The sequence below is a fragment of the Tinamus guttatus genome, unplaced genomic scaffold (genome assembly GCF_059628265.1).
Source record: "Tinamus guttatus ecotype Peru unplaced genomic scaffold, ASM5962826v1 Tinamus_guttatus_pri_ptg000004l, whole genome shotgun sequence".
NCBI classification, from domain to species: domain Eukaryota; kingdom Metazoa; phylum Chordata; class Aves; order Tinamiformes; family Tinamidae; genus Tinamus; species Tinamus guttatus.
Window position 1 is genome coordinate 11956988 of NW_028288538.1, and position 12883 is coordinate 11969870.

General features: G+C 39.6%; 1 protein-coding gene across 1 annotated transcript in view; it reads right to left on the reverse strand.

The window, feature by feature from the left end:
* The window catches only part of MYO5A (myosin VA), a 94895-nt gene that overhangs the window by 63145 nt on the left and 18867 nt on the right, over window positions 1–12883 (reverse strand). The window contains exons 2-4 of the mRNA XM_088520906.1: window positions 10100–10210; window positions 8518–8689; window positions 5542–5686 (exon numbers count right to left, since the gene is read on the reverse strand). Of these exons, the coding sequence (XP_088377032.1) occupies window positions 5542–5686; window positions 8518–8689; window positions 10100–10210 (428 nt within the window). The remainder of the gene's footprint in view (window positions 1–5541; window positions 5687–8517; window positions 8690–10099; window positions 10211–12883) is intronic.

The window sequence follows — 12883 nt, forward strand, 5'->3', positions numbered from 1 at the left end:
ACTAATCGGTAATTTTTTTTCTAAAATCATTCATTTAATAGGCATGAAACTATGTCCTTTTACTGCATTTCTAAGTACATTTCTTGTTTAAATATTGTTTAAACTTTCTGTCATAACAACATCTCTCAACGACATCTTCTTTTGCTACTGGAGAACACATCAGAGACCTGGGGCTGGAAGCTAAAAGCCAAGAATAACTCTAAGGTAGCACAGAAATGGCCACAGCATCATCTCTGCCTCAGTTTTTTGTCTTATAAAAACGAGAATATTTAGACTGGCATTACAAGAGAGACTTTCGTGAATGCTTGTAAGGTCTTTGGAAAGCCAGAAGCCTTCTGTAAATGCAGACATTATTATGCAATGGATGTTACCTGGCACAGAGTTCCCTTAGATTTTGCATGACTCCATGCGTATCGGGTTCATTTTCATACAGGGAAAATCCTGAGGAGAATATCACCATAAAACTAAACTGCAACTCTATCAATCACATAGCCTACTCGTACACTTACTACATCAAGGTGATACGATCAAATAATTAGACACTGAAGAGGGACTTCCAAGATGGAAGATGGAATAATGATACTGTTCTCTGTGAATAACCCTGAGATCTGCTCAAAGTGCCACACAAAGATGAAATATAAGTTTTATAACCGAATTCACCTGAGGTGGGTTCAGTTACAAACTCAACTACTCCAAAAGACCTCACATTCTTAAACATCCTACGGCTCTGTCCAACAACTGTTCACTGTAAACACTGGAATACTCTCAAAACCAGCAGATGTATTTTTTTAAAATGAACAAATCACAACAATTGCCATTTTAATTGTATCCAAGAAACACAGATCTTGACTGTAAAAATGCCAAAAGCTGAAAAGATAATGAATTCACTGTCACTTCTCTCGACACATACAAATGGAGAAAACTGAGGTCAGCACATGCCGCAAAATCATGACAGATTACACTCGAGGGGAGCACAGAGATGAGCCAGCACTACCAAACTGGTTTATCTAGGGATTAGCCAGAGGTCACTCCTGCAACAGTTTACTAAAGCTTATTGCTTAGCTACCACCAGGACACCTTGCATGAACTCTAGCTTTCCATTAAGACCAGGCTTAACCCTTCTGCTGCCAAAAAATAACCACTGCTCAAACAAGCAGGATCTTGATGTTACGTCAACTTGATTCTCATATCTGGTCTCTTGTACTTATAAAACTATAGAAAAGGCACACAAAAGCTGGAGGGTTTCTTCCTTATTCACAAAATCTGCTTTCTCCAGAAAGGATGATTTCCCTTTCCACTCCAATTTTAAAAACAGAATCCCCAAAAGAGCTACCTGTCTGCAAGATCTGAAAAGCCATATGTCAAAGGCGGCTGCTGTATGTTTGAACAAGGTCCACCACAGCAGGCTCCCATTTCACACATAAATAGAGATGCATGACAAGTAGTTAATCATCCCTCTCTCAACTTTTGGCAGGGGAGAACAGCTTATGCATTTATGAAGCGCTTGGAGGCAAAGAAGTTGCTGATCAAATGTGCATTTTTATATGAGGACATCATCTCGGGAGGCTTGTGATGACTGGAGACTGTCAGTCAAGGTGCTTTCAAAACACCTACTCACAGCTCACCAACTTTCCTTTTTTTAAAAAAGGTGATATACAAAATCTTTATACAGTTGAGAGCCAAGAGAAACATGTCACAAATCTCAACAGACAGGCACCACCTGCTTATTAAAAATAATTTAATTAAAAAGATACACATTAATGTGGAATAAATCATGTTTTGTCCAAACAGAAAAAGCTAAATTTTGGAGACTGACTTGAGCATGGCTTTCCATTCTGGAATTTGCTGAGTTTTATAAGGACTTCATCAGAATGTAATCTGTTTCCAGACATTATTTTCAACTTGCATTTTGCCAGACAATTTTACTCATTAATAGAAGGCAATGGCCAAGTTAGTTTACTAAGCTGAAAAGCACTGGCTGGCTGCATCTGTCATCAACCACGGTAAAAATGAAAAAAAACAGACCACTGAAATATTGATTTAAAAAATAGGTTATCTTAAATACTGCAATATATTCTCACCATATAGCAAAAGTGGTCCCATGTATGAGTTAGAATTACCAGCTTCCCAACAGTATTAAAGAAGTTCTAAGTCTGCTTATAAGCTTGTTCAAATTAATCGAATTATTTATGAAAAATACCTCCACGTACCCACACCCTGACTACATACAATCCAAAATGAATGAATAGAAACTGAAACAAGAGATTCACAATAAAGGCAAGTCCACCCAGTCTCATATAAACTCACATGTTTGGCAGTAAGAACTACTTACACGGAGTCTTAAACAGTCTCAAAGAATCCTCAGTGTCACCACATTGTATTTTAAACTGACCAGAGACTGGGCTCTGGTGGATTCTGAGATGTGTTTTGTTCACACATTTCTCACCGCCCTCCTTCAGAGAGTGGGATCTGCTCACAAGCAAGAACAGTGATCGCTTTCCTCTCCCCTAAATCTAGCAGATTGTGTATCTGTGAGAAGATAAGTCTGAAGAGAGGTCCCAGCCCTTTCCAGAAGCATAGCTGTGCTAAAGCTGTTTTTACAGAGCCACAGCAGCCCCCAAAATACGAGGCATGAAACCTCAGCGGCAGAAGGGGAGCTCTGTACCACTTGTCTTCTTCCAAGGGGAGGATCCCACCAGGGAGCTCCCACTTCCTCCGTGGTGTCACACCTCTCATGAATCACCTCCCTGCCTGCATGGGAGGAAGGGAGATGCCCTGAAACCTTTTGGCACCCACTCTGGAGAATCATGCAACCCATCCCAATCAAAGTAACTCTCTCTCTATAAGGATTTTGGGTATACAATCCAAAATCTAATACAATCTAAGTGCAACTGTAAAATTAGTTCATTGATTACTGGTGCTTTTTTGGAGTATAGCAAAGGAAAGGTGGGGAAGATTCAGCTTTCAGTCTGTACAGAGAAACTAGAGGAGAAAGGGAAAGAGAAAAGGAAAATGACTAAATACCAGGAGGAAGCCTCTCACTTACAGCAGGGGCAGTGTTGAAGCTGGTAAGAACAAATTCTAAATCATTACAGTACAAAATATCAAGAAGACATAAGAAGTACTTACAGGTGCCTAACAAAGCTTTACAGATAGGCAAGCTCATGACTGTTTAGTTCAGTTATCACTTAAACATGGAGTTAGGAAAGATTTGAGACAATAGAAAAATAAATCTTACCAAGTATGTTCACATAAGTAGATTATTGCTATAAGTATAGCTACTATATGAATATTTAATACAATTACCAAAGCTTTAATGAAATCGTCTCAGACATAATCTGATTTTCACTTTTAAATACCCAACTATTTAACTATATGCCTGTGCATTCTTTTTCTTTTAACTTTATTGCTCAAGAGTAAAAGGTGAATCTCAAATGTAGAAAGTATCACTGATGTTAAACGGAAGAAAAAATGGCTAAGGAGTTGGGAACAGCAATGGAAGACATGGCCCCATAAGCAGACTCAGGAAGCCTGAATGACAGAAAAAAAACTAAAAACAAACACTCGCAAAACAGAGACAGGGAGAAAAGGAAATAAGCATTAGGAATATACATGAATAATGAAATTGTTACTTCAGTGTTGAGGAATTGTGTGCTCAGATTTCATTCTGCACTTAGGAAATGCAGTCATCTATTCATAAAATAATAACAAATCCTTTATAACATTGTCAACACACAAGAGAATATTTTATTAAGGTTAAGGGATTATTTGAGATCATTTCTATGCTTTATTAATTTCTCATCATTTAAAAATAAACTTTTATCACGTCTTATTTGCAACTATTCAGGAAAGCAGAATTGCTGGAGGGAGCACCTGGAGTTGCAGAGGTAGCAATTAATGCAAAAAGGGAAAACCACAGCAGAAACTTCAGTCAGAATCACAGCCCTCCGAGCGCTCCTCTGCCGTCCCAGGAGGAAAGAGGAGTGAACACAGCTGTAGCCACAGCAAGCGCCCCCGACACATCAGCTATTAGCAAGTTAACAAAACCCAGGCAATCCAGCGTGGGGGAATTTCAGTGCAGGGAAGAGATCAGCCTCTTCCAAACAGCAGCCAAGGCAGCCTGTGCACCAAGGTCCCTCTCCAACCTCCTCTTGGCTAGGAGTTTCTGGGGATCTGAATTACATTCCTCATAGAACAACAGGTTGCTGTGCCTCAGGTGTAAAATTGGACCAATAAATTCCTATTTCAGAGTAGTTAGGAGGACTTGATTAATAGTACCTGTAAAATAACTGTGACCTAAATTGAGGAGCCACAATGCAGATATTACTCTCATGATATATTGTTTTACCTTTATAATCTCATACCAAACTGTAGGTCTTTTACCTTGGCAGAAGGCAGCTAAGGGAAATATTCAACATCTGCCATACAAGAATGCAGGTGTAGAATATTTTTTAAACAGCAGCTGTTTTGCAACTGCCCTAATTTAGGAAATATTGCAACGTTCTTTTGAAATGCCCTATGCGGGTATGGAGTATTTTATTCATTCCTTTTACTCTCATATGAATTCTTAAATGAACAGATAGCTAATTTTAAAGATGAATACTTTTTCTATTCAATCCATCTTCCTTTTGCCTCCCTCTCCTGCAGTACAGTTTGAGGACCTTCACAATTACTTCAGAGATCAGGGAGCCTTTTCCTTGACTTACTGGATCAAGGGGTACTGCCAACAAAGAAAAGTCCATCAGCAACTTCGAACTGAACAGTGAGGCTATTAGAAACCATTCTGTCAACCAAAGATCATATGGCAACCCAAAAGGCTAATCCCAGGAATAAAATGGAAAATGGTTCAGCTGGCATGTTCTTGGACTGAAGGGGAAGAACAGTTCTTAGAAGCACCCTGCTTGGGCGATGAGTTCACTTTCATACAATGCTAAGAAAAAAAATAATTATTTCCTATGCAGTCCTCACAATGTCCTTAGAGGACTGTAATCATAGATACCTGTCCTGTTTTCAGGCAATCCCTAGGCAACCTGTCCTTCGTCCCTCATAATTAGAGGGGATCAAAGGCAAAGGCAAATCCCATCACTGTTTCCTTACTGGCATCACTAGGAGACTACAATAGTAGGGGCATTTACAAGCTATGTAATTGCTTTCTTTTGCCAATACTTAATACAAATTTAACACAGTTAATCTGGCATTTTTTCCTTTAAAAAGCTGTGATGATTGGAAAGTACCTCCATATTTTGCTAATCAAATTAAAAACACATAATCCTATAAAGCACTCGACTAATTTTGGACTTAAATTTTGAAGAAATCAGTGAGGTCCCTACTGTCACCTGTCTGCAGACATAGTCTTTATGGTGTTCACTATATTTTACTGTTTGCAGGCATCCTATCCTCTCGTCAAAATTACTGAAACACTGAATAACAGACAGATTGTAAAAGATTTCACAAGTTGTAAACAAAATGTCAGCTGGTCAGAAACTTTTAATCTTAAATTTTTTAGAAAAGGTACAAACCCAAGACTTGTGTTCTACTAACCTGGCCATCTGTTTATATGCTTCTTCAGCCACTGCGAAGATATGCGGATCCATATCCCCCATATTTTGGCCACTGTAGGCATTGATGATATCTTCGCCATAGATAGGCAGTTGTTCATAAGGATTTATGGCCACTAAGACAATACCTAGAAACCAAATCAAACAGAAAATGTTATTAACAGTTGTCTTAAAATGGATTTAATAGCGACTAAACTACCTTTTGTGCCTTCTAAAAACACTAGCTATAAAAAAACAAGGACCTGACATTAGCTTCAACAGATATTTAACCTGGCCTCAAATACGCATACAAAAACTGCAAGAAAAGTTTACTTGTACATTATTATTGGAAACACACCAGGGAATTTTGTTTCCATCTCTCTCTTCTGGAGCAAGCATGCATAAAGCAATATAAGAGGGGCGGGGGGGAAGCAACTCTAATTTTAACTGTGGCCATTTTTTAAATGGATTTTCTTCTCACACACATATTTCAGTACCTGAAAGTGACACACAGCTGCAAGTGGCTGCATGATGACTGTATGAGAGCACTATAACCACCTTCTTGCACCAACTGGTTGCTGATGAACACGCACCACAAACCTTTCCATAGCTCACACACACGGTCACACACACATTTGCTTCCTGAACGTGGTTCCCAGCCCTGTCTTCTATGCAGACCCCAGAGTTATGATTTCTGTTTAGGACATTTTCCATGCAAAAGTGGAGAGAAGGGAAGTGAAAGCAACTATAACCGGGCTCTGCTGCTGTGAGTATCTTCCATTTTGTAAATCCCACTATTAATTTATAAATAAAGCACAAGCCACAGCAAAAACATTAAACAGCAACAGAATATATTTCAAGAAAAGATCTAAGAGACCTTGATCTATTTGCACAAATAGACTGCACATCATATGTGCACACATATCTAACTAGGCTCAGTGTTTTTCCATCAGCCATGATTTCACTGAAATGACTCAGGGATGCCAGTTAAAAGTGTCTGTAAAAATTATGCCAAGTTCAAATGCTTTAATGATGAGCCAAAAAATGGAGGGAATTGGGAAGGGGGAATAAAGGACCTCAGTACTAGCAGACTTGTGGAACGATTTGGGTGTCAGTTTTGAGCATCTACGCTTTGAAATTACAGTATATGAAAAGGTAAGTTTTCTTCAAGGAATATTGCAGGGTCCATGCACTGACAAGGAAGCCACGTGGCACTGTGGAGACAGTCAGCAGCGGGTTAGACTGGGACGGCTGAACGGACGTTTTTCCCTGCCTGCTCAATTCCCCATCTACTGCGGGCGGCAGTGCAGCCAGCCAGGGAACCACCAAACCAGCCAACCAGACCAGACCGAACCAGGACAAAATCATGCTAATACCTGTAACTGAAGCACAAAGATGGAGCAGTAGATGCAAAGGATCAGGTTTGGGTGCTATAAGAAAACTAGGTGGGACAGCAAAATCAGTCTGGATTGCCTGAGGGGATACAAACAAGGACAAATATATGCTGGCAATACTTGGCAGAGGGCAGTGCCTGGACATGTCCATGGCATGGCGGCCTCTTCTGTACAACCAAACACACCCACAGAAACTGCAACACAGCTAGAGCGTGACTAATTCCACAGGGAAAGGCCTGGGGACAAAGCTAGGTCTCTTCAGAGCAGCGCAGGGGCCTCTGCCGCTTGTTTGCTCCTACGCTCGCTCTGCTCCCAGCTTGTACTGTGTCCTGGAGGCAGCAGGTGGAAGCTATGGATCTCAGACACCTCCACACCCGGGCACCAGCTCCTCAGAGCTCCAAAGGAGAGCAGGGCACGGCACCACGCAGCCAAGGAGAGAAGCTATCCCAGGGCTGCTGGGGTGCTCAATGGGATGTGAGGAAAATTGTCTGGCATTAAGAAAAAGCCTGAGAAGCACTCTTGGATCCCGATGGTCCTTGGGGGATTTGTCAACATTTGGAAATACACAGGAGAAACGCTCGCTCACTCCTCTTCAACACACTCCAGAAGCACAGACAGCCACATGGCCTTGGGGAGTTTACAGGACTCGGAGCACTGAACAAGAACCATGTTCCAATTCCTAATACCACCAATAAAGCAAGCTAAACAAAATGACAGTGTTATCTGTTCTTAACCCAAGGTGGCCTGACGGCTCCACAAGAGAAGGAATTAAAAGGTTTCTAAGGTAAAAACCTTCGGTGGAGAGGAAGCAACAAATAACTTCAGATGAAGACTAAGCAAGTGACTTGAAAAGTGAATGGCCACAGCCAAGGCATCACATTTCTAAAAGATAACATATTGCAATTATTTAATTTATTCTGTAAGATACGGTATATTTACCTACATCCCAAGTTAATATATCCTCACCATAATATATTCCTCCATGCACTGATTAGTATCAAACTTCCCCTTTGACCACCTGGAACCCCCAGGCTACTTAATCCACACGTTTCTACTAAATCCAGCATGCATTTCTGAGAATTCTCCATTGAGTCCTGTTTGGAAGCAAAGAGGTTCGTCCAGCTCTACATTCCCAGCTTTCTGGCAAATCACTGAACTCCAGAAATAGTTAAAGGCCTTCCAGCCATTTGGCTGTATAAGATCAGCTAAACCGCCAACAACAGAAGCACTAGGAAAACCAGGAAAACAACATGCTTTCCAAAACACAGCAAAACAAAACTAGCAGGCAACACATTCCTTTCGAAAGCCTCTCAAACGATGCTAAACATCCACATTTGCAAGCCAACCAAGCACAAACCAGGCAGGCTGTCTTACGGGCCCGGCACAGTGGCGCTAAGGTCAGTAGAGACTGTTGCTTGGGAAGCCAGAGGACATATAGCACAGGGCCCTTCACAAGAATGTCCCAACAGGGCCTGTCATTAAAATACTGTAAGTTAAAAGCACACATATTAGTGATCAACTTCCATCCCCACCATCTATGTTACTCTCCATAAAGATACTCTATGGTATAAAAAGAGGGCACTTACCACAATAGGTATAAATTAGTTTAGAGTCTATAAATCGAACTTTGAGGTTGTGTAAAACAGCAGGTTCATGGAGATAACTCAGTGCTGTGAGGTCATTTTCACCAACAAGTATGTCAGGGTTTCGCAAGGGAGGGAGTTCCTTGGTCTTTGGATCTAGGCAATATTCTAAGTCCTGAAAAACAAATGGATACGTATGTTGAAAAAAAATGTGGTTTTTAATGTTTTCTCATTCAGCCCGCCCAACCTTTCTTCCTCAGCAAAATATTGTCAAATTATAAAGACACAATACACAATCTAAATTAACAACTGATTTGACTTAGCATTGCTTCCTCCAAAAATATTGTTAAAATTTTCCCCAAAAGGATTTTCTATTTTTACAACATGCAACCATACTATCATATTTTTTAAAACTATTAAACAAATATTTTGCTACCAAAATTTATTCTTAAATAAACTGAAAGATATCATGAATCTATTTTTTCACATTATTTTCTTCTCGAGCAGAACAAAGTTTCATCAGTTAGCTTCATATGCAGAAGATTTGAGAATACTGGCAGAGCACAAACACAAACACATAAAACAAAAATAATGCACAGATGAAAATTTATGCAGCCGTAAATTTATCTCTACTGTAGATGATTTGCTTGCATCTGTCCATAGACCTAACGCTACTTCAGTTTAGCTTTTCTTGGTCCAACACAATATGATTTAAGTGCCAAACACTGCTATTACATCTACCACATGCAACATCCAAGTGTATAAGACCACCACATGTGTGGTGGCGGGAAATAAACTTGTCACACTGTAAAGGCTATACTCAACTTGTACTGTAAGTGACATGACAGACTCAAAGACTGAAATTATTCAAGGAAAATATTTTATTTAGAAAGTATTTCTATATCTAATCTGTTAATTTCTACTTCATTACTATATATATATACACCTATACTATATATCACTGCATAAAAACGGGATCCAAGCTGCTCAGTGGTAAGAATTAACAATAAAATGACCCATTGCAGTATATCTTTTTTTTCTGTGAAGATCTAAGCGATCACCATCATTACACATTGAAATCTAAAAATTTCAATGGCATATGTAAAAATTAATAGGCTTTCACTATAAGTATGTGAGCTTTTCTGTAGAGATATCATTATTTCTTTATACAGTATGCAGTACTGTTAATCCTTGTCCCAGTTTATCTTTATTAATCTTCTGACTGTTATGCTTCACTCAGAAGTCATAGTTCTTTTTCTGCAACACTACTGCCCTAGCAGCACACTGGAATATCTAACCAGGGTTACAGCTTTAACAGCATAAACAGAAAAAGATGGTCCAAATAAACACGAGGAGCAGCTGGATAAAAGCAACAAAGAATAGTAGTTTGAAAAATCAGATAAAATTGATTTTTTCAAACAAACAGAAAAATTTGTTACACACACAAAAATACTGCTCAAAATTTGTCAGCAAGAATAATTGCACTTACATAAATATATTTTGACAACGCAGCTTTCTGTGTTAGATACACCAGGCTCCAGCTGAGAGCAAGAACAACCAGTTTGCAAATACCGTGGAGACCTACCTTGCCCTCTTCAAGTCGAAGCTGGAGAACTTTATCTCCAGGTTTATAATCCTTGAGAAGTTCTGCTGACTTCCAGACCTCCTCTGGATCAGGGATCCAAACCCTGGCATACTGCAGAATGAAGACAAGAGCAAAAGTTTAAATTACTTCTTAGTTAGAAACATAGTTAAATCTTCAATATATATGACACCAAAACCTTTCTTTTAAAGATGCATTTGTGTAACAGCTCAGCCTTTAAAGAAGAGAGAGAATTTATTAGAATGTCTGAGGGGACTAAGTTGCTCTATTGATTGATAAAAGTCTACATTATTTCCTATTCAGAAAGAAAAAAGTATTTTGCATGCAAAATAAAGTTCCATGAGATACACTGAATGCTGAAAATCTGCAAAGAAAGATGTTTTCAGAAAGATAGAAAATTCATCTAAAAGAAATAAAGTGACTCTTCTGAGACTTATTTCAACTGAACAGGTTTTAGGTGTATTTGCAATAATGTAAAATAAAATGCTGCTGCAATGTTAAGAGATTGCTTAGGCATATCTGTGTTAATTCAGACAAAGCTACCTGATCTTAAGTACTGAGAGCTCTTTTCTTGGTATATGCAAAATACAGGGAAAGTTTAGAAAGGATTATCTTCAGAAGGAACAAAACAAAACAAAACCTTGTTTAAAAGGCCTCCAAATAATAGAAAAATTCATAAATCCAGTTAAGGATCATTTTCATCCAAACCAAAGGCCCGGGCGTGATGACTGTCTTTAGGAAATTTTACATGGGTGCCAAACTCAAGAGACTGCCTGCCTGTTTTCTCCGATATTGAATCATGGAAATGTCACGAGGAAGGCTGCAGGCTCATGGGGACACCCTCCTGCTGCTGCGAATGGCCTGAGCTAGCCTCAGTAACAGTGTTGAGATAAAGCCCTGGGATACCAAAGGGGGAAAAATAAAATAAAATAAAATAAAGCATACGGGAACTGTCCATGATTAATAAATAAGGTGTTTAGAATACTTGAAATGGTTCTGAATATTGAAATGCTTGTTAACAGAATGAAAAGGTTATTTATCATTTTAAAACAGAAGCAGTCACATGTTTTAAGACATGAAGTATGAGCTAAGGGAACCAGACTATTTCAGATATTCGTACAATTCAGCTGCATTACGGCAGATCCACCATTGCACTTAGAAAAGCAATTTTGGTAACACAGAACACATACACTACATGTTTGAAAACCAAAAAGAATAGCCATGTTTTAAAGTGAGCGAAGCCAGCTATCACGGTTATCTCATGTTAAAAGAATCAATTCAAAGTGAACGCAAACTGTGCTGGTTACTTGCGCCGCTGCACGTATGTGAGAACATCTTTACAGCAGCGCTAGGCGAAGGTGAAGGCACTTCCAACGCAGCAGAGCTTCTGAGCTGATGCTCTGCAGAGCCCGGAGCTTGCCCCACGCCCAGGGTCTCTGGGAGCAAAGCAGCCCCTGGCTTCACAGATGCCGTCATGTTGCAAAACCTCCTCGAACACGAGCCCCAGTTAAAAAAGGGCAGAGAACCGGCCTTTGGACAGGAGAGGCTGGTATTTTCCTTGTCTCTAGCTAGGGGCCTGGAGCCCAAGTTGGAGAGGAGGCCTCCTGCGCTGCCCGCGAGGTCCTTGCGCCTTGACTCGCACTCCAGCAACCAAGTAACGGTGGTTCCTGCCATCCCCACACTCTGCAAACCACCTAAAAACTGTGTGTGCCTGGGTTGTGGGGTATATAAAGAACAGTACATAAAAGATACAATGTACAACACCACAGGGTTGGCATTTTTGCATAGAATTAAGGTTATTCTTTCAGCCAACATCCAGATAAGTGCTCAGCTAAGACTTGTGTAGATTTCTGGCCTTCAGCAAAATCAAGAAAAATGCTACATGCTTTGTAAGGCATCCAGAAGTGACTGTAGAGGCAACTTAAGTTAAAATAAAGCTGAAAACACATTCTGGCTAACCAGAGTTCATTAAACACTTGTTGAACTGTGCACAAAATATGGAGTTAGGAAAATCTCATGTTTTATTCTTATTTTTGCCACTTTTTTTTTTTTTTGGCTCAGTTAAGCCAACAATTCCCTAACCAATGTGTCTGACTGATAAAAGACTGATAAAAGAACTACGATGACAAACATGAATAGTGATAGATTTTATGTGGATTATATTTCTTAAAAGGACACCAAAGAAAATAACTACCAGGCCATAAAAAAATCATTCGCTCCTAAAAATGGTGATTCTAAACCTGCACAGTGTGTATTTGCTTCACTTAATGGTGAGTAAATAGAAGTTTCTCTAAGCCGTATGGCAATGAATCACTGAAATTGGTATCCACAAACTGTTTCAAAATAACCAGAAAGGATTTGTCAAAGCATGGCATTTGAAGGCAGAGAAAACTAGGTATTTGGTCATTCAGTTTAATCACCTATCTTACACAACTTATTTTCGTATAACATGTTCTGTCTCAACAAATGCTGAAGCTTTTTTCCTCTTTTCTTCTTAGTAACCTGTTTTTCTAACCACTTCAATGACTAACTTGTTTCTATTATTTTTTTTTGAAGGGGATTGGGGTTTTTTTATTATTATTTTATTTTTTTGAAGACAAACCTTTGGATTGCCTTCTTGCACGGTAGGAAACAACAGCACAGGTCTACCAAATACAACTTCTTTGGGAAGGAAGCTGGCAAGTGTTTAGGAGCACGCAGCACCGGAGGAAACGCTCCGCCTGGTTTGCATTTGCCAGCGAGAGTCAGAGCAGGGCTGCAATTACA